At 42.0% G+C, this 25,888-nt stretch overlaps 1 protein-coding gene across 2 annotated transcripts in view; it reads right to left on the bottom strand.

The window, feature by feature from the left end:
• The window catches only part of CEP78 (centrosomal protein 78), a 51,688-nt gene extending 36,910 nt beyond the window's left edge, over positions 1-14,778 (bottom strand). Inside the window, exons 1-5 of one of the 2 annotated variants that reach the window (XM_074953213.1) lie at positions 14,652-14,778; positions 3,270-3,552; positions 2,483-2,658; positions 1,876-1,948; positions 1,126-1,229 (exon numbers count right to left, since the gene is read on the bottom strand). In XM_074953213.1, the coding sequence (XP_074809314.1) occupies positions 1,126-1,229; positions 1,876-1,948; positions 2,483-2,658; positions 3,270-3,522 (606 nt within the window). In that variant the 5' untranslated portion in view covers positions 3,523-3,552; positions 14,652-14,778. Of the gene's footprint in view, positions 1-1,125; positions 1,230-1,875; positions 1,949-2,482; positions 2,659-3,269; positions 3,553-14,136; positions 14,277-14,651 lie in introns of those variants that run through there. The other variant, XM_074953212.1, reaches the window with a different exon arrangement.
• Positions 14,779-25,888: the final 11,110 nt, after the last annotated feature.

A 25,888-nucleotide genomic window follows, 5' to 3' on the forward strand; every position in this document is an offset into this window, starting at 1 on the left:
CGCCTGCTGCCAATGAAAACTATAATCTGAGAGGGAAAGTTGAGCACCCCTTAGAGATACTGAGAGTCACCAACCTATGCCAATTTATTTTCTACCCTGAAATTTTCCTGAACAATTCAGCAGTTTGTAATATTGGGGATGGTCTGAAGAGGGTTGGTAGTGAATAAAAATGTATAATCAGCATGTTGGCATATTTTCATCTCTTGGGAACGCTAGGCATATAACTTGTATTTGACTCCAAAGCCAAATCAAACAGGGGGGAGCAGAGGGGACATTCCTTTCTTGTACCAAGGAGGGGAGAGGATATAATTGGTTACAACACGGGAGCTAGGACTGGAGTACAAAAGTCTAATCCAGGAAATGAAAGAGGGACCAAATCCAAATTTTTGTAGGATGAGGAACAAAGACTTTTTCTACGTGTGACAGAACAGTTCTGAAGGGTTTTAATAGTAGGACAGCACAGAGAAGCTGACGAGTGTTGTCTGACCCACGTCTCTTTTGTAAAAATCCTATGTAAGCAGCGTTACATTCCTCATTATTTTTTTTAGTCATCCAGGTAGAATTTTAGACAAGTAATGCCAGAGTTCATTAAGGGTATTGGGCAATAGCTAGCACATTCTTGGGCATCTTTGCCAGGCTTAAAGCTTGACGGAAACTAGGGATTCATTCACTAAAGTAGAGAGTCTTTAACAAAAGCCTCAGTGTATACTTCAGACAGTCTGGGAGCCAGGCGGTCTTTGATTTGGGCCTAAATTTCAGCTAGAAAGCCATCTAGACAATATTTTTAATTATGCAGCTCTAATTTAAGCATATCTGTTTTTCCTTTCATGGCTTAACAGTTTCTAAATGATCAAATGCAGCCCATAAGGCCTACAGTCCGGATCCAAGCCCACTGAACTCAGTAGAAAGACTTTCATTTCCTTCCATGGGCATTGAATCAGGCCCTCAATTCTTGGGATAGAAGAGGAGGTTGCATTGCCAAGAGTACAATAGTTTTCCTTGAACTACTGATGTGCATAAGCTTAGCTTGTTTCTTTATCAACAAAAAGTAGACAGCAGCTAAACTGTAGTGCAAACAATTACATGAATCCATTTAAATATTTGCCTTTACAAAAGGTAGATTACCTTTAAGACATTGGCCAAGTATTCTGCTCCCCGCCAGGTCAAACTACATCCTGTAAAATTTATAGATTTGATGTTGGCTGAGTTCCTCACACTTCGACAGATTGCTGAAGTTAAAAAGATTAAAAAAAAAAATACAGTCAGATCATTAAAATGAATAATACTTACCATTTTCCGTACAGTGGTGTTATAAAGGCATAATTAGCACTCGGAAAGAACCAAGATCCTTGACTGAAGAACTACTGTAGAAGAGCGAAGTATATTAATTATTTTAAATAAAAATATTTTAACTGTTCCATAACTTTTTGCATACAAACATGAAATATTGTTAAAATAGGTATATTTCAGACGTGCTTTATATTTAATGTTAAAGCAGTTTAGATATTTCACTTGATATCAGTGTTAGCTAATGTATTTCATGACTTGTAAAGATTTACAAAAGGAACTTTTCAACCTAAGAGTTTATTTGCTTGCAGCATACCAGTAGGGTACTACTTTATTTCAGTGTGAAGAATACTCAAAACCAAACACCAAAAAAAGAAAAAGATAGATAGTCACAGCAATGACAAGTCTTGCACTTTACATGCAAAATTTCACAATGTTCAAAGTGAACATGATTGTTTTCTGTTATAATCAATATAAATTAAAATACGGATGGAACAATGAGATTTTTTTTTTAAAAGGTATTTTAAAAGCAACACCACAAAAGACACAGATCACCTTAGGCTATTCCTTTTCAATTTCAAAACTTACTTTCCAATCCTCCATCTCCAATTGGACAATGCGCTAATGACAAGCTCTCCAAAGATGACGTCTTGGCCAACCCCTTCAAAATAAAAATCACTGAAAACATTTTTTTAAAATTGTTATTCAAGCATTTTAATAGCACATATCTGAAGAAAAAGTAGTGGTCCTCACTCCCACTATGGCTCCTTTATGCATGTAAAAGGGCCAGAATGGTGCAAAGGGGCCCTAAAAGCCTTATTTGTGTCTGAGGGAGGAGTCTCCTAGTGCAGAAACCGTGGAAGATAGCTGTAAATCTGCCTTCTAAGCACTCCCTCTTAAACTCCAGTGAAGGGGGGAGGCCAGGGTAGTGCTGGCAGGACATGTGAGAGGGGGGACTGCAACATGCCAGACAACCTGAAGAGGCTGCAGTAACTTTGAGAGGTCCCCAGATCTGTCTAAGTTACACTAGGGGCCTCTCCAACCCTGAGAATAATCAAGGGCAAAAAGAAGCTTAAATCTACCACAGCTCCACCTACATCTGTGGTGAACCTTTAAGAAGTGCAAAATAGAATCTCACCCAACATCTTTATTGCTAAGGGTATACATTGGATTTTTTGTGTATTTGAAGTCTTACCTTTGTTAAAAATATTAGATCTCGCTCTCTTAGAAGCAATCCCTCAAGTTCCAAATTTTTTAGAGCACTTGACACATTCAGACAACCTCTGATGGCTTTACATAATTGAGTAGTCATGTCTTTTGATCTAATTGCTGGAATTCGTCTTCTAAAGTAGGTTTTATATCTTTCAGCCCCTAATAAACAACAAAAGTGAATCACTGGTAAAATCCAGGTCCCACTAAATCAGTGGGATTTTTGCCATTGAGGTAAGTGGGCCAGAATTTCTCCCTATTTCTTTGTTTTATGATCGTGATATCTGAAGAATTATTCCTTTTTTCCCCTATACACACACTGATGCTATATTGGATCAGAACTGTTGTTCATTTAATCCAGTATCCTATCTCCCGCAGAAGCCAAAACCCAGAAGGGCGGGGGCGGGAACCTTAACAGACATAAATAAACTGGCCATAGGGAACGTTTTTCCTATCCCCAAGAAGCAATGCCTGAAACTTCGTTTTTATACCTCTTGGATTTATTATCACCACCACCTAGTGGACCATTAAAAGGAAAGCTCCACTAAGTGTCTCCAGCTGATGTTATTCACACCATGCAATCCTATGTTGTGATAGACCAATTTGGTGCTGAAAGTTGAGTTATTGTGCTTTAACTAAGAGGACATGATAGTAAACCATTAAAAAAAAAAAACCAAAAAACCCTCCTCCCAGCTTTCCTGTAATGAATTCCCATCTAAATTATATAATTTATAATTTAGATATAATTACAATCTCAAGTGGTCATTACAAACCTGATTCTCCAAGACCCTGTTGATGAAAGCTTCTTATTACAACAGAAGTCAAAGTCTTATTATGCCTGATAGCATTCAGAAGTGGTGCCCAGTCAGGAGCCTTGAGGCGATCTGCATTTAGCTCAAGAATGCCCTGATTCACATTAGCTTTCACAGTTTTTAGTGGGACGGAGCCTTGAACGGCACAGAGAAATTCATAGTGAGAGTAAAAATCCAAGGTGCTCTGTCTCCTTATTTTGACCGAGTCAATCATTTCTATTCATGTGCTGAGTTTCTCTCTAAACTGAGGGAGAAAGAAAAAAAATAAAAGACAGACTGATTCCACTGAACAGTGGATTTAATGTTACATGCTTTCAATATTAACATACGGGCACACAATATTAAAAAAGCCAGAATAAAGCTTACATTTGAACAATTCATTAAATTCACACATACACAAAGACAGTATAATTATGTTTAAAGTACTATACCCAGCTGAATGAGATGGAAGGAAAGAAAGACCCTTACATTGATTCCTTCACAGACGTAGTCAATGTGCTAACTACTATAAAGCTAATCTTTCAAGGCTCCATGTTCCCACATGCTGGGTGCTTCTTGTCAAATGCTCAATGCCTTAAGCTGGTGCTGACTTAGGCCCTGATCCAGCAATGAGATACATACAGAGATCCTTGCTCCTAGGACTGCTCACATCTTCCAAATTAAGCACATGCTCAAATGCTTTGCTGGACAGGAATCTAATCTACTACTATGGGATAGTCCAACTATAGAAAATAATCAAAACCAGAACTTGTCAGCTGCAACCACTGAGAAGCTGTTTCACTGACTGCAGGCAGACCACCAGAAATTGAGTTTTCTTATTCTAAAAGAACTGGAGTAATCATCTCACTGTTACCCTGTGCTTCCTCTATGTATCAGGGTCTCTCATCTTAGAATGAGAAGAGCTTACGATCTAAGTATTTATGTTATGTGTTGGTATAGCACCTAGCACAATGGGGCCTTAATCCATGGTTAGGGTCTCCAGGCTCGACCATAACAGGGTGGATAAAAATCAAGGATAAAAAAAAAAAAAAAACCACCTGGATTCTTTTAATAATTTAAATCGGATTTTTTTGACCAAAGGTTTTTTCCTCAAAAAGCATATCTAAAGATAGTTTTAATTAAGATACATTATAGCTCAAAGATATCTCATCATGGAATTGGGATTATAAATTCTAATTCTATAGTATGAGACAATATATTCATGTCATGTTTAAGAAAAGTTTTGTAAAGGAGTTCCAATAGTTCATGGATTAGGGACCCAATCTCATGGGGTTCCACAGGCTTCTGTAGAGATTATTTAGGTTAATCTTTCTATCTACCCAATGGGACTCAGTGCTCAGTCTAGAAAATACCATCACAGATGCTTAGTTTTGCAGTTCTCAAACTGTGGACTTGTGTTTCCAGAGGTAACATGCTTGTTAACAGCAAAAATGTTTCAAAATAAATAAAATAAATAGATATATAGAGGTGAGAAATAACAGACCTCAACCCTACTGTCCCTCTGAAAATGTGTGTACACCGAGTCAATCCCTTATCTCTCTCTAAAAGTGCAAAGTTTCAAAAAGCTCAATGAATAGAAGATTGTTGGCGGCAGAATAGATCTGGACAAGGAGAAGAAGTCTGGAGATAAATGTGAGAAGGGAGGGACAGGCAGTAGAAACAAAAGTGAAACTGTTTGAGCAGCATATTCCAGAAGTCTTGAGGTCTTTCTGAGTGTAGCCTTCATTGATTTGAGATCTACTATACCATTCTCTCACTGGAAGGGAAAACCTATAATGGCAGCAGGCCGTAAAAGAGACCCAGTTTGGGAATATTTTAATGAAGTTCCTCTACCTGTGGGTAAGACAGACGTGCAAAATGCAAACAGTGCAACAAAGAAATGCAAGGCCTGGCTGCCCAAATGAAACAACATCATGAGAAGTGCTCCTTCTCAGGAGGAAGCTGCGTTGAAGATGATAAAAGGAACATGTCTGAACATACACGATCTTCAGGTTGGTAAACCTTTTTATTTCATACTTCTTTCTTAAAGAATTCCTGTCTTCCTTCTGGACTATTCTTGAATTCTCATGTTGGAGGAAAAATATAGTTGTTACTCTATGGTACTATCATTTTTGATGCAGTTGTGACAAAAAATAATCTTCTTTTTACAATTTCACCTTTAAAGTAGTACTGAGTGTCAGTGAATAATACTAAATGAGCAGTATGGTAATAATTAAATAACTGCATTGACTTATTTTATTTAGGAGAATCCATCCTCAACATACAGGATCCTGAAGACTATCCACCTTCACGATCACCATCATTTTCTATAGTTTCAGAGTTATCTGCCAATGATAGTGTTTCAGTCACATAGCCACAGAATATCACCTGTAGCGAAAAGAAAAAAAAAAAAAAAAAAAAAAACTATCATCCGGAAACAACCATGGATAAATTTGTGATAAGAACCAGCAGATTACAAAAAGAGGTAATTGATGAAAAAATTGCCCGGTTTGTTAATGCAACAAACTCTCCTTTCCATATGATTGAGCACCCACACTTCATTAACACGGTTCAGTCATTAAGACCAGGATACAGTCCACCCAACAGAGCAGATGCTGCACGCAAATTGCTGAAAAAAGTATATGAAAGAGAAATTGAGCAGTGTACAAAAGGTCTAAGAGCGAAATTGTTAACCTGAGTCTTGATGGGTGGAGCAATGTCCACAATGATCCTGTTGTATGTGCTTGTGTGACAAAAGAAGAAGGGAATGTCTTCCTTACAGAAATAATTGATACATCAGGAAATGCACACACAGCAAAATACTTACAAGAATTAGCAGTAAAAGCTATAACAAACTGTGAAAAAAAATTCAAATGTCTAGTACACAGCTTGGTCACAGACAATGCTGCAAATGTATCCAAGATGAGAAGAAATGTAGATGAGTCCCAAGCTCATAACATACGGTTGCAGTGCTCATTTGATGCATCTTCTAGCCAAAGACTTCAGTGTTGCAGAAATAAAGGCTAATGTTGAAACTGCAAAATACTTCCGTAACAACCACTTTGCAGCAGCTGCTCTGAAAAAAGTGGGAGGAACCAAGCTAACTGTCCCACAAGACATATAATGGAACTCAGTAGTGGACTGTTATGAGCACTATATCAAGAACTGGCCTAATCTGATGACAGTTTGTGAACAAAATCGTGAAAAAATAGATGGCACTGTCACAGCCAGAGTTCTCAACATTGGGCTTAAGAGAAATGTTGAACACATGCTGAGTAGCCTGAAGCCTATTTCTGTAGCCTTGAATAAAATGAGGGAAAATAGCTGTTTTATTGCTGATGCTGTTGAAATTTGGAAGGAACTGAGTGAGATCTTAAAAAGAGAAATATGCAATGACAGAGTTAAATTACAAGCATTAAAAAAAAAGGAAGGGGACAAGCACTATCTCCAACTCATTTTCTTGCAAATATTCTCAATACTCAGTACCAGGGTCAAACCTTAACTGCTGAAGAAGAGGAGTTGGCTACGACATGGACTTCCAGCAATCTTCCCTCCATAATGCCAACTATAATAAACTTCAGAGCTAAGGGTGGACCATTCGTGGAAGTCAACGAACGGCTAGGCAGGTGGTGTCGGAGAGAAGGCTTTGGATTCTTTGACCATGGGATGGTGTTGCATGAAGGAGGAGTGCTGGGCAGAGACGGGCTCCACCTAACGAAGAGAGGGAAGAGCATCTTTGCGAGCAGGCTGGCTAACCTAGTGAGGAGGGCTTTAAACTAGGTTCACCGGGGGAAGGAGACCAAAGCCCTGAGGTAAGTGGGAAAGCGGGATACCGGGAGGAAGCACAGGCAGGAACGTCTGTGAGGGGAGGGCTCCTACCTCATACTGAGAATGAGGGGCGATCAGCAGGTTATCTCAAGTGCCTATATACAAATGCACAAAGCCTTGTAAACAAGCAGGGAGAACTGGAGGTCCTGGTGATGTCAAGGAATTATGACGTGACTGGAATAACAGAGACTTGGTGGGATAACTCACATGACTGGAGTACTGTCATGGATGGTTATAAACTGTTCAGGAAGGACAGGCAGGGCAGAAAAGGTAGGGGAGTAGCACTGTATGTAAGGGAGCAGTATGACTGCTCAGAGCTCCGGTATGAAACTGCAGAAAAACCTGAGTGTCTCTGGATTAAGTTTAGAAGCGTGAGCAACAAGGGTGATGTAGTGGTGGGAGTCTGCTATAGACCACCGGACCAGGGGGATGAGGTGGATGAGGCTTTCTTCCAGCAACTCACAGAAGCTACTAGATCACACGCCCTGGTTCTCATGGGCGACTTTAATCTTCCTGATATCTGCTGGGAGAGCACTACAGCAGTGCTTAGACAATCCAGGAAGTTTTTGGAAAATGTAGGGGACAATTTCCTGGTGCAAGTACTAGAGGAGCCAACTAGGGGAGGAGCTTTTCTTGACCTGCTGCCTACAAACCGGGAAGAATTAGTGGGGGAAGCAAAAGGGGATGGGAATCTGGGAGGCAGTGACCATGAGTTGGTTGAGTTCAGGATCCTGACACAGGGAAGAAAGGAGAGCAGCAGAATACGGACCCTGGACTTCAGGAAAGCAGACTTCGACTCCCTAAGGGAACTGATGGGTAGGATCCCCTGGGGGAATAACATGAAGGGGAAAGGAGTCCAGGAGAGCTGGCTGTATTTCAAGGAATCCCTATTGAGGTTACAGGGACAAACCATCCCGATGTGTCGAAAGAATAGTAAATATGGCAGGCGATCAGCTTGGCTTAATGGTGAAATCCTTGCGGATCTTAAACATAAAAAAGAAGCTTACAAGAAGTGGAAGACTGGACAAATGACCAGGGAAGAGTATAAAAATATTGCTCGGGCATGTAGGAATGAAATCAGGAGGGCCAAATCACACCTGGAGCTGCAGCTAGCAAGAGATGTCAAGAGTAACAAGAAGGATTTCTTCAGGTATGTTGGCAACAAGAAGAAAGCCAAGGAAAGTGTGGGCCCCTTACTGAATGAAGGGGGCAACCTAGTGACAGAGGATGTGGAAAAAGCTAATGTACTCAATGCTTTTTTGCCTCTGTCTTCACGAACAAGGTCAGCTCCCGGACTGCTGCGCTGGGCATCACAGCATGGGGAGTAGGTGGCCAGCCCTCTGTGGAGAAAGAAGTGGTTAGGGACTATTTAGAAAAGCTGGACATGCACAAGTCCATGGGGCCGGATGCGTTGCATCCGAGAGTGCTAAAGGAGTTGGCGGCTGTGATTGCAGAGCCATTAGCCATTATCTTTGAAAACTCATGGCGAACGGGGGAAGTCCCGGATGACTGGAAAAAGGCTAATGTAGTGCCCATCTTTAAAAAAGGGAAGAAGGAGGATCCTGGGAACTACAGGCTAGTCAGTCTCACCTCAGTGAGTCAGTCCCTACATCCTGGGAACTACAGGCTAGTCAGTCCCTGGAAAAATCATGGAGCAGGTCCTCAAGGAATCAATCCTGAAGCACTTACACGAGAGGAAAGTGATCAGGAACAGTCAGCATGGATTCACCAAGGGAAGGTCATGCCTGACTAATCTAATCGCCTTCTTTGATGAGATTACTGGTTCTGTGGATGAAGGGAAAGCAGTGGATGTATTGTTTCTTGACTTTAGCAAAGCTTTTGACACGGTCTCCCACAGTATTCTTGTCAGCAAGTTAAAGAAGTATGGGCTGGATGAATGCACTATAAGGTGGGTAGAAAGTTGGCTAGATTGTCAGGCTCGATGGGTAGTGATCAATGGCTCCATGTCTAGTTGGCAGCCGGTATCAAGTGGACTGCCCCAAGGGTCGGTCCTGGGGCCGGTTTTGTTCAATATCTTCATAAATGATCTGGAGGATGGTGTGGATTGCACTCTCAGCAAATTTGCGGATGATACTAAACTAGGAGGAGTGGTAGATACGCTGGAGGGCAGGGATAGGATACAGAGGGACCTAGACAAATTGGAGGATTGGGCCAAAAGAAATCTGATGAGGTTCAACAAGGATAAGTGCAGGGTCCTGCACTTAGGATGGAAGAACCCAATGCACAGCTACAGACTAGGGACCGAATGGCTAGGCAGCAGTTCTGCGGAAAAGGACCTAGGGGTGACAGTGGACGAGAAGCTGGATATGAGTCAACAGTGTGCCCTTGTTGCCAAGAAGGCCAATGGCATTTTGGGATGTATAAGTAGGGGCATAGCCAGCAGATCGAGAGACATGATCGTTCCCCTCTATTCGACACTGGTGAGGCCTCATCTGGAGTACTGTGTCCAGTTTTGGGCCCCGCACTACAAGAAGGATGTGGATAAATTGGAGAGAGTCCAGCGAAGGGCAACAAAAATGATTAGGGGTCTGGAACACATGACTTATGAGGAGAGGCTGAGGGAACTGGGATTGTTTAGTCTGCAGAAGAGAAGAATGAGGGGGGATTTGATAGCTGCTTTCAACTACCTGAGAGGTGGTTCCAAAGAGGATGGTTCTAGACTATTCTCAATGGTAGAAGAGGACAGGACAAGGAGTAATGGTCTCCAGTTGCAGTGGGGGAGGTTTAGGTTGGATATTAGGAAAAACTTTCACTAGGAGGGTGGTGAAACACTGGAATGCGTTACCTAGGGAGGTGGTAAAATCTCCTTCCTTAGAGGTTTTTAAGGTCAGGCTTGACAGAGCCCTGGCTGGGATGATTTAGTTGGGGATTGGTCCTGCTTTGAGCAGGGGGTTGGACTAGATGACCTCCTGAGGTCCCTTCCAACCCTGATATTCTATGATTCTATGATTCATTCAAGAAATATATGTTTGCTGATGATGTTTTAAAGAAAGTTACTCCAGTGAACTGGTGGAAGTCATTTAAGCACTTGGATTCAGAGACTGTTGAAGTGATAATCTCACTTTTAACAGCAGTAGCTTCTTCTACCGGTGTAGAAAGAATATTTTCTTCCTTTGGACTAATTCATTCCAAATTGAGAAATCATTTGGGACCTGAAAAAGCAGGAAAGCTTGTTTTTCTTTTCCAGATTATGGACAGACAGTAAAATGAAGGTGAAAATGACTGAGTTAGCTGCAGAAGCCAATATTTGAAATTTCTCATGTTTACCTGGCTGACATAGTTGATTTAATTTTGTTGGGTGTTTTTTTTTTAAATATTTCATTTAACTATTTTAGTTAAAAACAATTTTAACAAAAACAAACCTGATTTTAAAAAACTTGAATGTTTAACTAAATTCAAAAATTCATATGCTTGTTTTGTTAAAATATTATATGTTTGTTGTGAAGAAAAAAAAAATCCAGAATACATAATGTTGTCGTTTTAATTAAATAAAACAATTTAAATGTCTGTCTGGTAATGTTCTCCTCCTAATACAGCATGGCAAGAAAATCCTCCAAATATTAATGATTAACCTGTTGAATTGGAGATATTTATGAAGTCATTGGGAGATGAACTATCTGCTTCAATTACCTTTGGTAAATGAAATAACCAAACAATCATTCATTTTCTGATATAGCTGTAAAACTAAATCAGAAAAGTTTCCAAAATAAATCACTTTAAAAATATATAGTGTGAAAATAAAAATGAAACCTACATCTATCTCTGAGTTGTGAAGAATATGTATTAACGGTATAACAACCAACAAGAATGCATCTTTATGTAGAAATCCATGACTAAATCGAGTCTTCCTGACTAGTGATTTAAATAATTAATTAAATCGATTTGATTTAAATCAAACCCACCCCGTACCATAATACAAATAATGAGAACAACAAAATGTTCTGGGACCACCCTGAGATTGTAGATGCTCAGAGGGTCAAAGATTTTGAGAGAGTTATGGGAATTTTATTCATGAATCAAAACTGAGCCTTGATATACACTACAAACTTATGTCAGTATAATTAGGTCACTACACTGAGCAACATAGTAATACTGATCTAACTCCTGATGTACACAGTGCTATGTTGACAGGAAGGCTTCTCCTATAGACATAGCTACTGTCTCTCGGGGAGGTGGAGAACCTACACTGACAGAAGAAACTCTCCCGACGGTGTAGGCAGAGTCTTCACTAAGCACTTCAGTGGCTATGCTGCTCCGGCGCTATAAGTGTAAACAAGCCCTAAGTATCCTGTACTGATAGTACCTACAGAAATAATTTGAAAAAGTGTTTGGAAATAGAAAAGTTGACGAGACAATTTTTGTATTGCTTTGATATACTTTGCATATATTACATCTCCATCAAGGCGTGAAACTTCTATTTTTCCTAAAAGTTCCTCCTGAACTAGAAATTGTTACCAACCATTGCATGAGATTAGGCAAATACTGATGTTAGTATGTGACAAGTTGTTGATGGTTACATACAGACATAGAATATGAACACACTAACCTGACCTTAAACAAACACCTATGCTTCCATAACCAATAATACCCAACTCCAACACCTTGCCACTCCTGCTTTAAACCAGTCTTCAACATAACAAAATATTAATACAGGATTTGAGTGAAATAAGCATGACAGTCATTCAGCCTTGACTAGAAGTAAGACTGTTAATGATTTTATCTACTAGTTTAGCTCTATAAGCAGGTCAGGTCTGCTTTTATTCCTCCTGTGTGCTAAAACGAAAGCTTATGCTCAAATAAATTGGTTAGTCTCTAAGGTGCCACAAGTACTCCTTTTCTTTTTGCGAATACAGACTAACACGGCTGCTACTCTGAAACCTGTTATGTGTTCAAAAAAATCCTTGCAAATTAAACACGTTTCTAAGAAACCAATAAACATGTACTTCCAAATACTGGCCAAAAATAAACTGGCCAAGTCATCTTTCATAAAATACCATGTACCATCTTATACTACTAGTCAAGATTATTTGTATAAATAAGCACTTTCTATACAATTCACACGTAAACTACCTTGGCTATTCAGAGTGTCAACTACTTCCTCCACTTTTAGATGCTGTCAAGGTTCCTCCCCCACTCTGAACTCTAGGGTACAGATGTGGGGACCTGCATGAAAAACCTCCTAAGCTTATCTTTACCAGCTTAGGTCAAAACTTCCCCAAGGTACAAAATATTCCACCCTTTTGTCCTTGGATTGGCCGCTACCACCACCAAACAAATACTGGTTACTGGGGAAGAGCTGTTTGGACACGTCTTTCCCCCCAAAATACTTCCCCAAAAACCTTGCACCCTACTTCCTGGACAAGGTTTGGTAAAAAGCCTCACCAATTTGCCTAGGTGACTACAGACCCAGACCCTTGGATCTTAAGAACAATGAACAATCCTCCCAACACTTGCACCCTCCCTTTCCTGGGAAATGTTGGATAAAAAGCCTCACCAATTTGCATAGGTGACCACAGACCCAAACCCCTGGATCTGAGAACAATGAAAAAGCATTCAGTTTTCTTACAAGAAGACTTTTAATAAAAATAGAATTAGAAATAAGAAATCCCCCCTGTAAAATCAGGATGGTAAATACCTTACAGGGTAATTAGATTCAAAACAGAGAACCCCTCTAGGCAAAAACCTTAAGTTACAAAAAAGATACACAGACAGAAATAGTTATTCTATTCAGCACAATTCTTTTCTCAGCCATTTAAAGAAATCATAATCTAACACATACCTAGCTAGATTACTTACTAAAAGTTCTAAGGCTTCATTCCTGGTCTATCCCCGGCAAAGACAAAATGTAGACAGACACACAAACCCTTTGTTTCTCTCCCTCCTACCAGCTTTTGAAAGTATCTTGTCTCCTCATTGGTCATTTTGGTCAGGTGCCAGCGAGGTTACCTTTAGCTTCTTAACCCTTTACAGGTGAGAGGAGATTTCCTCTGGCCAGGAGGGATTTTAAAGGGGTTTACCCTTCCCTTTCTATTTATGACAGATGCAATAATCAGATTTAAAAAAAAAAAAAACTATTAAGCATATAAAAGTTACACTAAGTCACTGCATCTCTCAGACAACAACTTTTGCATATTTCTTGCAAGTAAGAGTCAGGAGTAAGCACAGTCTTCCATCTATTTACTTGTAGGGCATAAGATTCAGGAAGACTTCAAAGACAGGGCACTGTATTTCCACATCTGTTTTACTGACAGCTCAGGCACAACCTAATTAAGAAGCACCTTTAGTGAAAACTACAGCTTTATTATGCTTCTTTTGGAAAAACTTACTAGGAAGGATTTGAATTGCCTCTTATGACAATTATAAGTGATACCAACAAGAAGGAACATGGTCCAACTTTGCCTCCCTTTCCTCACAGATTGGGCATGAATTCTGTAGACAATATAACACAAGATAAGTATATATGTATGATAAGTGTATCAGGAATGTATTGCCTTGCAGGTTGAAGACATGACTGAAAAGGACGGTAAAGTAGACAGTGGGCTATGATGTATTAAACCTCCCAGGACAAGCAGTTTTCTATTATGTACTTCCAATACATATTTTATCAAAGACAACCTTAACATTCTTATCATGGATTTCTTTCTGCCACCGGCCCTTACCACCCAGCGTTATCATAGGGCTTGATTTTCACAAGTGCTAAACCTCACAACTCCATCAGTAGTCAATAGACGTATGGGTACCCAGGACCTCTGAAAAATGTTCATAAGTTATATATGCAAAATGCACTCAAGAGCTAGCATCCCTGCTGCTCAACAAATGTTTGTCTTTTTCCTTGCTGTTAAAAAGATCCTGAAAATACTGGACAGTGTGTTGAGTTTTGTATCATAAGCAAGTAATTTATGTAATAAGATCCAATCACAGAAAACGATTCATGTCCTACACGTTCAGTGAACTGTTCCAAGTAAATCATTTATTAAAGCAGTATAGCTTGAATCCGTACCGTTACGGGCAAAGCCTCAAACCCGACGGTGTGTAGAATAGGATCAGGAAGCGACTGACCTCTGCCTAGGCTGACCCCATACAGACACCAGCTTTTCTCTTGTTCTGATCTCACAATACGCCCCTCTCAAGAGCTATATAAACCTTCACTTCCGAGTTACCGGATTTACTAGCGCCAGCCAGTAACGGAAACGGACTGGGAGCCTTTATTCCAGAGTCAAATAAGTCACTCCAACCAAACAGCGCGCGCAACCCGCAAGTTCAAAATCAGTCGCAAATATGCCCGACAGGCAGAGACCCCCTGAGGACAAACAAACGGGCCACACTTGGCGAGGCCGGACATGCGTGCGCTCCCCCGCCCCCAATAAGCGTGGCCACGGCGACCCCCCAGCTCACAGATTTCTACCACCCGCCCTCTTGGCGCGCTCGCCCCTACTTTCCCCCGGGAGGCCCGTGCCCAGCGCACCCGCGTGCCCCTGCCCTCCGGCCCCATCTCCCCCATCGACTCTTCTGTACCGCACGCTCTGCCTCTCCCCGCGCAGCCCGCCACCTCCAGCGCACAGCCAGCCGGACTCACCGACCCTGCCACCCACCCCACTTTGTAGCGATCCGCCAGCGGCGAGCGCGTGGGGAGGTTTCCTTGGTTTCCCAACCGCCCCTTAACATGTGACTCCTGGTGCGCGCTCACCCATTGGTTGTTACCACGGTTCAAAATGGCCGCGCCCAACAAGCGGCCTCTGCAGTTAGCCACTCGCGCGCTGTTACTCGGCAATGCTGCCAGCCGCTCCTGGGCCGAACTTCCCAATCCAAGGGCAGGATCAAAACGTCCCGCGCGCCAGCTTCCGGCTCCGCTTCCGTCCGCAGGCGGGATTTCACCGAGTCCACGCTCACCCCCCCCGCGCATCTACTGTTCTCAGTACCCACGCACTGAATTCTCTCCCTTCCCCATCCGCCCTTGTCACCCAGCTACACCTCAGCCCCTGGGCCCCACCCAACGGTCCGAGGCCTACCAGGGAGATACGCCGCCCATTGCCAGACGCTATGCATTTCCCCCCGCCGCCGCCTTAGACACCCCGATGCCCCCTTCCTGCAAGTCCCACCTTCACAGCAGACCCACACCTAGTGCAGGTAAGGGCAGTATCCACAACAGAAACCTTTGCTTCTTGGCTCCTTTTCCCGTTTACATGAGGTTGAAGGTGCCCACCATTCTTGGCCACTCCTTGGGGGCCAGGGCATGGGTTTGTAGGTGTTGGGATCCCAGTCCTTTTCTCTTCAAAGGTCTCCTCATCATAGCCTTGGTCTTCCACATTGTTTCTTGGTGTCTTCTATCTCTTATGCTTTCTTTCCTGGTCACTATCCCATTCTTATCACATGTCCAGCCCACCTCAACCATATGCTTTCAGTGGGCGTCCCAAGTCCATCTTCCCCCTAATTTCTTCCATGGACACTCAATCTACCTTCCGCTTGCCTACCATTCCCCTCAGTGTGTTATTTTCTACTACTTGTATCTTCTTTTTCTCTGCCATCTCCCTGAGACCCCACTATTTCCAAACCATAGAGCAGGCTGGGACAGACACACACAGCATACAGTTTTCCTTTGTTTGTTACTTACTTGCCAGTTCCACAGTACTCCTGCCCCCTTTTTCACTGTTGCCCATGTACATTGGGTTCTTCTTTTAATTTCTTCAAATCTCTGTCTGATGGTACTAACTGTATTTCCCATGTACACAAATGCTTTCCTCTGCTTGAACTTGTCTCCTGAAACTTCAATCAACAGCTCTTTTTCTACCTTCCTATTTGCATAACTTCAGATTTCTTTGTGTTTATTTTCAAATCATGGTCTTCAAACATACACTCACTCTGATACCATATTTGCCAGTTCCTCTTTGCTGTTAACCAAAAGGGGCCAGATCATCAACATACATTAGTTTTCTTTGCATCTCTATAGGCTTGGTTATCCTACTTAACTCCATAACTAGTATGAAGGTAAGTGGAGTCAGCATGCTCTTGTCTCAATCCTGCCACCACATCAAAATTCTGTGAAATTACATGTACTGTTACTACGCTTAATTCAACACCTCTGTCTCCACTTCTTGAAGTCCCCCACCCATTGATCTCAATACTCCAAATACCAGCTGCCACAGAACTAAGTCATTTGCTTTCTTCACAATCAATATATGCTATGTAAGTTATGCCTTCCATTTATAATTCTTTCAGACTTCTGTCTTATTGCAAATACTGTGTCTATAGTATTCCTTCCCTTCCTAAAGCCGTGTTGCTCCTCTCTTTTATTTTCCTCCACCTTGCCCCTCAGTCTTCCCTCCAGAACTCTCTCAAGGACTTTGGGAGATGCACTTAACAGGCTGGTGCTCCAATCATTTGCATCATCCTTATCCTTCCAAAGAGGCACAATCAGTCACGTTCTCCAGTCGTCATTCTTGCTTGATCCTGCAAACACACAGTAATCTATGAAACCACTTCAGTATCTCCAACTGCCTTGATCATATCAACTGTTATTTCATCTTCACCAGCTGCTTTGGCATTCTTCATCTTATTTAGTGCTTCTTCTATCTCCCTCACAGATATCAATACGTTTTCAGGGTTCCTCATAATTGCTTACAGTTCTTGCACTCACAACCCTCTCTTCTCATTTAACAGCCTTTGAAAATATTTTTTCCATACTTTTACCACCTCTTTAGTGTTAGTCACCATACAGTTCCCATCCTTCACACAAGATCTCTTCATATTTTATGTCAGTGTTCCTCTTTATTGTCAACCCAAAAACCAATTTCCTGTAGCTGTCTTCCTCCAACTTTCTGTATAAATCCTCTTCACCCTCCATTCTACATGTTACAGGATCTACTGGAGTCAATTCAATAAGAGTTTATGGACATGACAAGTAATGGCTAAAGCAGATTGAAACAGGAGGGAAAGCGTTTGTTGCACCAGCCAAGGAGAAGGGGCAGCTGTTGAGGAGCTGCTGCTTATCCAAGCCAAGGAGAGGTGGAGAGAGCGTTCCCACACCCCATGACTGTAATGCCTGATAAAACTGTACAAGTGTTGCCAAAGTGAAAAAGTCATTTTTTTATTCCAGATAGTCGAGGAATATAAGAAATAAAGATCACAAGTAAAGTGTCTCATGCTTCTCTTTGATACACTTTAATTGTGCAGCTCACACACATCCAATTTGAGGGCAGGCACATCTTAGGAGATATGCACACGCCTCCACATAGGAAAACCCTTACTACAGATATAGCCCTATGAAGACAGGTTTTTTCTTTAAGTCTGTAGCAGGTAGCTACGGAGCAGGGGTTGCGTGAAGGCTCTAGACAGAAACTGCAATGAAGAAGGAACAAAATATTTCTTGTACAGTATTAGAAGAAAGTACCTTTCTGGGACTTTGTACCGTTATCACATAACTTCATACACACTGTATACATGTGCATTAATCCCTGTTTAGTGAGAAATCTTGAAAATATATAGCCTTGCACTAAGGCTAGATTTTTGCAATTAACTCATGGATAGAGAAGCCTGCCTCTTGTGAAAACAATTACTATACATTTATGACTGAGTTAAATAAGATGTGTGCAGTGCTTTTTATAGATTCCATCAACCTATGATGCAGTGCATTGAGCAAGCTTGTGAGATCTGATGAGACAGCTTAGTGTCCCTTGGAAGACAGTGTCATTGATAGAAGAGCTCTGTACTGGAATGGAAAACAGTGTTTGAGTCAATGGTAGATACACAGCGTGCTTTACTATTTCAATGGGAATTCAAAAAGGCTGCATCCTGTCATCACTGCTCTTCAGCATTCATTGGTTGATGGATAAGCTTCAGGAGGCAACTGTTGATCTCATGGAGCTGAATGCCATTTTGCTTTGCAACCTGAGTATATCGGTGACTTTGTCTTGTTGTTTCAGTTTGGTGAACTGCTTTAGCTGATGGCCAGGCAGGCAGGCAAGAAGCAGTGGGCACTGGACTATATTAAACCAGACAAAACTGCATCCTTAGCCATTACCATCAAGCAGTCTCCAGCTTCAGATTACAACCAGCTCAGTATTAACCTGTCTAGATGGGATATCAAGCAGCTGACAACAGTCATATACTTGAGAAACATCATAGCACTGAAGGATGTTCAAAAGATGTGGGTGCTTTCATAGCAGCCACCACTAATACTTTCTGTGCCCTTCAGCAGTTACTGTGGAGACATTGTAACATCAAGCTGATTATGAAGCTGTGGAGGTAGTTATGCTAACTCTGTTGTATGGTAGTGAAACCTGGGAAGGCTGAAGAGTGGCAGATTGACTTTTCAGTTCTCGTCACCTTTGTCAGCTGCTCCATTCTGAGTAACAGGACAGGCTCATTAATGCTCATATTCAAGCCGAACCCAGCAACCACCTCCATCAGTACTGGTTCAATTTTGGCAGCTTTCTTGGTATTGACGTATTAGAATGGAAGACTAACAAATTACATAGCATGTTTACTAAGGAATGCCACTACCTGGCTGGCCACTACATAGTCCCCAGAAGCTTTGGGGACAAGATCACCAATGATGGACATAGACTGAACATCAGTGGTTCTCAAACTGTGGGTCAGGATCCCAAAGTGGATCATGACCCCATTTTAATGGGGTCGCCAGGGCCAGTATTAGCCTTGCTGGGACTCGGGGTTGAAGCCCGAGCTCCACCCCCCACCCAGGGCAGCGGGGTTCAGTCTGCTGTCTCCTCTCCCCTCACCCGGGGCAGTGAGGCTCAAGCTGCAGCCTTTTCTGTTTCCACCCATGGCTCGGGCTCCACCCCCGGGATCATGTAGTAACTTTTTTGTCAGAAGGGGATCACGGTGCAATGAAGTTTGAGAACCCCTGAGTTTAAGGACATAGCCAGAAATTTTGATTCAGGTGGTGCCTGATGTAAGCAGGCCACATCCCTTTGGTATTTGTCTTGATGATGATGTAATAAGCGCAATTGCTTATTTTACAAGTTATGTTTGTTGCCTTGCCTAGGGATCCAAGGATCAAACTCTAAAGCCAGATATCATCTAAAGTTAAATGAGCTAAAGCCCCTAGAACATTTGTAGAATACTTTGTTTCCACACAGATTTAATAATATTGGACATCAAAATCTTCATCTTTCATCAGAAGATGATCTATGAATACAAGTGCAATCTCAGGCTCCACCCCTCTTCCCACTCTGCCTCGTCCAGTCCAGTTCCACCCCCATCCCCACTCCTCCTCCTCCCCACGCAGTGCCTCCTGCATGCTGTGTAACAGCTGACTGCAGCAGGCAGGAGGCACTGGTAGGGAGCAAGAGGAGTTGAACAGCGGGGCTGTCAGTGGGTGAGAGGTGCTGGGGGGGGGGGGTGGAGGGGAGCTGGCTGCCAGGGGGTGCTAAGCATCCACTAATTTTTTTCCCATTGGTGCTCCAGCCCTGAGTCGACACCTATGCTCCAGAGACATTAATTAGATCTGTACCATTTTTTAAGCAATAGTGCTTGGCCAAATAACTTTTAACCAAAAAGAACCATTATACATCTTCACTCATATGCTACATGCTTTTTTTAAAAAAAATATTTTTCATTGTGTCCCTAATCACTTTTGTATTTCTTTAAATTCCCCCTCTGTTCTTCATTAGTTTCCTTTCTTTGATATTCTCTTAACTGTATCAGAAGTCCCAAGAGGGTGGCTATTTGTATATAAGATCATTGTGACAGGACATTTCCTATAATATCCTCGAGAGACTTTATTTTGTGTTAAATTTATGTATTATTGTGGACTGAGATTATATGTAATCTTACTGGGGCAAGATGTGAGGCTTGGGAGTTTAAATAAGACTACATTGAAAGTGTTTCAGACAAGTATAGACTTTTGGCACAATAAGTATTAAGTGGAATTCCTGAGGAGTCCCTAGGGGAGAGGTAAATACAAATTCCTCAACTCCAGTTATGCCAAAATCTGGCCTTTTGAAGATATGCCTGAGGAGAGAGTTATTGATTGCTGATTACCTATTGTAGAAGGCAAACATCCAAGGCTTGAAAGAAGCATAGAATACTAGGGTTGGAAAGGACCTCAGGAGGTCATCTAGTCCAACCCCCTGCTCAATCCCTAATTTTTGCCCCAGATCCCTAAATGGCCCCCTCAAGGATTGAACTCACAACCCTGGGTTTAGCAGGCCAATGCTCAAACCACTGAGTGATGCCTGCCCCCAACAGCCAATCTGCCCAGTCAAGGGGTTTTCTTCTGGATCTAAGCAGGATGAACTGGTAGCCAGGGGGAAAAACTAGTTATAGGTTTTGAAGGACTAAATCCAACAACAGCTCTAGGTTGAAGTTGGGGGTGACCTCTAGTAAGCTTTCTAGCGTGCACAGGGATTCTTCTGTTGTTTAATATGTTTTCTCTATAATGCTTAGAAGAAGCTCTGTGGTAACTAATAAATGCGGCCAATACACTGGTCAGAGCCTTCTGAGAAAAAGCAATGTGCAGCCACTGAGCTTTTTAGGCCGTCTGGCTTTCTGGGGATATCATAATGTAATTCCAGGTTGTTGTGTAGCCTTAAAACCAGTGGTCAGGAGGGGGTGAGATGCAGGTCTCTGCTCAAGAGAGGTGATGGCTGGGAGCCAAAAGTCTTTAAGTGGGTGCCCTTGAGGGACCATGGAATGGGAATGCAGTTGCAGTTACCCAGAAACTGACAACTATTACTAGTTTTATACTTACGTCTACCAATCAAAGACATGGGATGATGCTGTTGGATCATATTAAAGAAGTTCTGTATTAAAATCACAAATGAGTTTGATTCCCCATAGTTTAAATTCTAGGGTATTATTAATTAATAGGTCTCTTGGTTTTTGGTACGGTTTCTCTCCCTCTGTGTGTGAAACTTGCAAGCTGCTAATTGTGTTAGTACATTCTAAGACAGAGTCTGTTCTCAAAGCAATTCACAGAGAGAGAGAGACTCAAAGCAATACTCTAACAACAGAAACAGCACCCAGAGACTCCCCGCCCTTTTGTTGTATTAACAGTTGTGATTAAAATAGAGATAGAGGATTATGTGGATGGATGCTTGGTGTGGATAATAACTGAATGATCAGGGAGGTGCCAGCCTAAGAATCCAGTGTCCATCGGCTGAAGAAGGCGTCAAGTGGAAATAACCAGAGGACCCTCGGAGGGCAGACTGGAATCCACCCAACAGCCTCAAGAATGGGAGAACCAAAGAACAAGATAACATCTTGGAGCCGTCAGGAATGTGCTATCTGCTGATTGATTCAGCAACAGCATGATGAAGCAATTCCCATAGACTGGCACAGGAAGAAATTCCTATAAAAATAGACTCTAAAAAGTGAGAACTTTGGGGTCTGATTCTGCAAAGCAACTTCCAGGAGCATCAGATGAGCATCTGACAAGGCCCTGCTCCCTCCTCATGTCCAGGCCACCTGGCCAGTGGCTTGGCATGAGCAACTCTAAGGCTGGTAACTATGATAACAACCTTGCAGAACCTGTGTGTGTGTGTGTGTGTGTGAATAAATATGAGATTGAATGGAATGTTATAGTTATAACTGCTTACTATGATAACAACCTTGCAGAACCTGTGTGTGTGTGTGTGTGTGTATGAATGAATGAATGTGTGAATAAAGATGAGATTGAATGGAATGTTATAGCTGTAACTAACTGCTTACTATGATTCTTTCTGTATTCACAATAAATGTGGTATTTTGCCTTTTTTCCCTTTAATAAGATCCTGCTGGTTTTTAATTTATTGGTACAACAATGCAGGTCTTTTCAAATCTCTGTATCCCCCATGTGACTGCTGAAGAATTGTTATGCATTTCCTATTTTCCTGAACTTGTATTTAAACATTGGCTTAACACTTGATAAGATGTTTGAGAAGAAACATCTCAGATACCATACATGACAAATAGGAAGAGTAAGGTTGGTTTGAGATTCCATAGGAGATAATGTCTTAGTGAATACAACTGCTATATCTTGGATGGTTTCCAGCCAGGCATTTTGATGTCAAATTCCTGTCAACTGTAGTGAACTGGGATTTGCAGATGAATTCTGAATCTCAGCAACATTGCCACTGACATGTAAATGAAATGAAAAGCTATTATTTGGTTTTATACTTGATGCTTTATATATTAGTTCTGTTATCTGTCGAGAATAAGATTGAAGGGTTAGGCTGAGGACAGCTCATAGAGCAGAATCAAAGATGATCAGAATGTAAATATAGCCCTCATTATCTTACAATATGGCAAAATTTTTCTCTAAATTATTCACCAGTGACAGCCTGTAGCTACCCACACATCCTAATAAATCTAGCCAAACATTCTGTAATGCAGCTGTAACTAGAGAGGGATTTGCCTTTTCAGTAAATACAATATATGAGACACTAGCTTTAAGGGTGACATTCACCCTATTACTAAGGGTGTAATGGGCTTCGCTGGGGGGATGGGGCAGCAGGTCTAGTGGCCAGGACATGGTCAGCAGTTTCCCAGAATCTTTGAATGGCCTTGCTGGGCAAATCTGAGTTAGAGTACATCCATCCCTCAGATGAAAGGGAAGGGTAAGAGGACCCGGCCTTCCCTCTCCACCAGGCCAGCCAGGGCCCAAGAGGGAAGGGGTGAGAAGAGTCTCCAAGCTCTCTAGCTGATACCCCAAATCACCCCCCGTCCCAGCCACTTCCCACTTCTTCATGTTCTCTCTTCAGTTTGGAGCAAGGTCACAGCAATCTGCTTCCCTTCCAGCAGGGCCTTGCTCTCGCACTCTTCACAATTCACATAGTCAGTTGGGGCTTCCCAGCTTACTTTTCAGTATCCTTTTGTTCCCTCTTGTCAGGTGTGGGGGTAGGGAGAAAAAAAGTCTGGCCCCTGGCCTCCCAGTCAGGTCTTACCCACAGTCCAGGCCCTCGCCCTGTGAATCCCTCTGCCCCAGAAGCTACAAATTCACTTGCTTCCTTTCTGTGGACAGCCTCCCTTTCACACTCCCCCTGTATGTTAGAGTCTCCTTTTAAGCAGGGTCTCTATTTGAAGCATGTTCTGCAGCAGATGAGTGGTGGGGCCTTCTTGGCTGTCACGGTTCCTCCCCCACTCTGAACTCTAGGGTACAGATGTGGGGACCTGCATGAAAAACCTCCTAAGCTTATCTTTACCAGCTTAGGTCAAAACTTCCCCAAGGTACAAAATATTCCACCCTTTTGTCCTTGGATTGGCCGCTACCACCACCAAACAAATACTGGTTACTGGGGAAGAGCTGTTTGGACACGTCTTTCCCCCCAAAATACTTCCCAAAACCTTGCACCCCACTTCCTGGACAAGGTTTGGTAAAAAGCCTCACCAATTTGCCTAGGTGACTACAGACCCAGACCCTTGGATCTTAAGAACAATGAACAATCCTCCCAACACTTGCACCCCCCCTTTCCTGGGAAATGTTGGATAAAAAGCCTCACCAATTTGCATAGGTGACCACAGACCCAAACCCTTGGATCTGAGAACAATGAAAAAGCATTCAGTTTTCTTACAAGAAGACTTTTAATAGAAGTAAAGGAATCACCTCTGTAAAATCAGGATGGTAGATACCTTACAGGGTAATTAGATTCAAAACATAGAGAATCCCTCTAGGCAAAACCTTAAGTTACAAAAAAGATACACAGACAGAAATAGTTATTCTATTCAGCACAATTCTTTTCTCAGCCATTTAAAGAAATCATAACCTAACACGTACCTAGCTAGATTACTTACTAAAAGTTCTAAGACTCCATTCCTGGTCTATCCCCGGCAAAGACAGAATATAGACAGACACACAGACCCTTTGTTTCTCTCCCTCCTCCCAGCTTTTGAAAGTATCTTGTCTCCTCATTGGTCATTTTGGTCAGGTGCCAGTGAGGTTACCTTTAGCTTCTTAACCCTTTACAGGTGAGAGGAGATTTCCTCTGGCCAGGAGGGATTTTAAAGGGGTTTACCCTTCCTTTTATATTTATGACATTGGCCAAATACTATTCCAACATGTAGCTGGAGTAGCGTAATTTAGGTCAACTTACTCCGGTAGTGAAGACAAGGCCAAAGATTGGCTGAGTGATAAGTAACGATGAGGACAGGGCAGCATCCATCTCCCCAGTAGTGAAGACAAGCCCTTAGTGTGGGGTCTGTAAACCCCATCACCGAGGGCCTGCACAAAGTCCTCCACACTAAGCACTCTCTATATATAAAAAACTGTAGTTTGATTCATTAAAAAATATTTTTATTCATTTACATTCAATTGTATTTTATTTACTTCAAAAAAAAGTTTACATTTTTGCAGTCTTTTTGAGCCAAATCCTGGTCCTTGTGGCACAGACTAACCAAACATCTGTGTGTTGGAGAGATTATGAGGAGAGATTAAAAAGACTTGGACTTTTCAGCTTGGAAAAGAGACAACTAAGGGGGGATATGATACAGGTTGATAAAATCATGAATGGTGTGGAGAAAATGAATAAAGGAGCATTAATTTACTCCTTCAAAAAGCATGAGAATCAGGGGTCACCCAATTAAATGAATAGGCAGAAGATTTAAAACAAACAAAAGGAAATACTTCTTCACACAATGCAGTCAGCCTGTGGAACACATTGCCCAGGAATGTTGTGAAGGCCAAAACTATAACCAGGTACAAAAAAGAATTAGATAAATTCATGGAGGATAGGTCCATCTGTAGCTGTTAGCCAAGATGGTCAGGGTTGCAACCCCATGCTCTGGGTGGCCTTAGTCTCTGACTGCTGGTAGTGGATGACAGGGGATGGATTACTTGATGATTGCCTCCTCTGTTCGTTCCCTCTGAAGAACCTGGCACTGGCCACTGTCAGAAGACAGGATCCTGAGCTAGATGGACCATTGGTCTGACTACGTATGGCTGTTCTGATGTTCTTACGTTCATGAAGGGTGCAGTAGTGTAAGTGATCCACTGTGTGTGCCCTAAGTGCAGGCTTTACCCAGTGGATCTGTGTGTAATGATGAATCCACTGACCGTGCCCCTTCCGTGATCTTTTTTCTGTGAATACCCAGAGCTGTTGTTCATTGCATACAGGGCCTGTGCAGTACCATTTTATGGCCTCTCCATGCAGTGGAACTACAGAATTCTAAGAAGTCAATAACAAAATATTGCTGATTTTAGTGAACATAACAAAATACTTTGAATCACATCTACAGTAAAGAAACAGTATGGTCAAGACTTAGAACATTTCAGACTGAAAAAGTTATATTACACTGGGGTTCACACACACCAGATGGAGACTATACACAAGAAGCTGAATGTTTACACAGACAACTAAGGGGCTAATAAAAGTAATCTAGACATTCTATCCCAAAGGAATAGTTGTCACCTACCTCTAATATAATGTAACTTTTGCATCTTATACCAATTTTTTCCCTTTATTTCTTCTCTTTCTTCATTGGCTAGATACTAGAGGCAGGGCTGCATTTCCAGTTAGGCACATTAGGCACATGCCTAGGGGCACCAGCATTCTAGGGGCACCTGACCTCTCTAAAACTGTGTGCAACATGAAGGTTAGCTGTAGGCCAGGGGGGCGCTGAAGATGCTGTGCCTAGGGGCACGTAAGGTATAAATCCAGCCTTGACTGGAGGCTAACATAAGGAACTCTCTTTTAGCTTCTAATAACTTCTCAATTAATCTAAGTAGTATTTAGCTATTTTACTAAAGCCTGTTAGTGTCAATAAAGGGTTTTGGAAAATACTGATTTTATAGTACTCTGGTCTTGTATAGCTGTCCTGAC

Source organism: Natator depressus, chromosome 5 (genome assembly GCF_965152275.1).
Source record: "Natator depressus isolate rNatDep1 chromosome 5, rNatDep2.hap1, whole genome shotgun sequence".
NCBI lineage: Eukaryota > Metazoa > Chordata > Testudines > Cheloniidae > Natator > Natator depressus.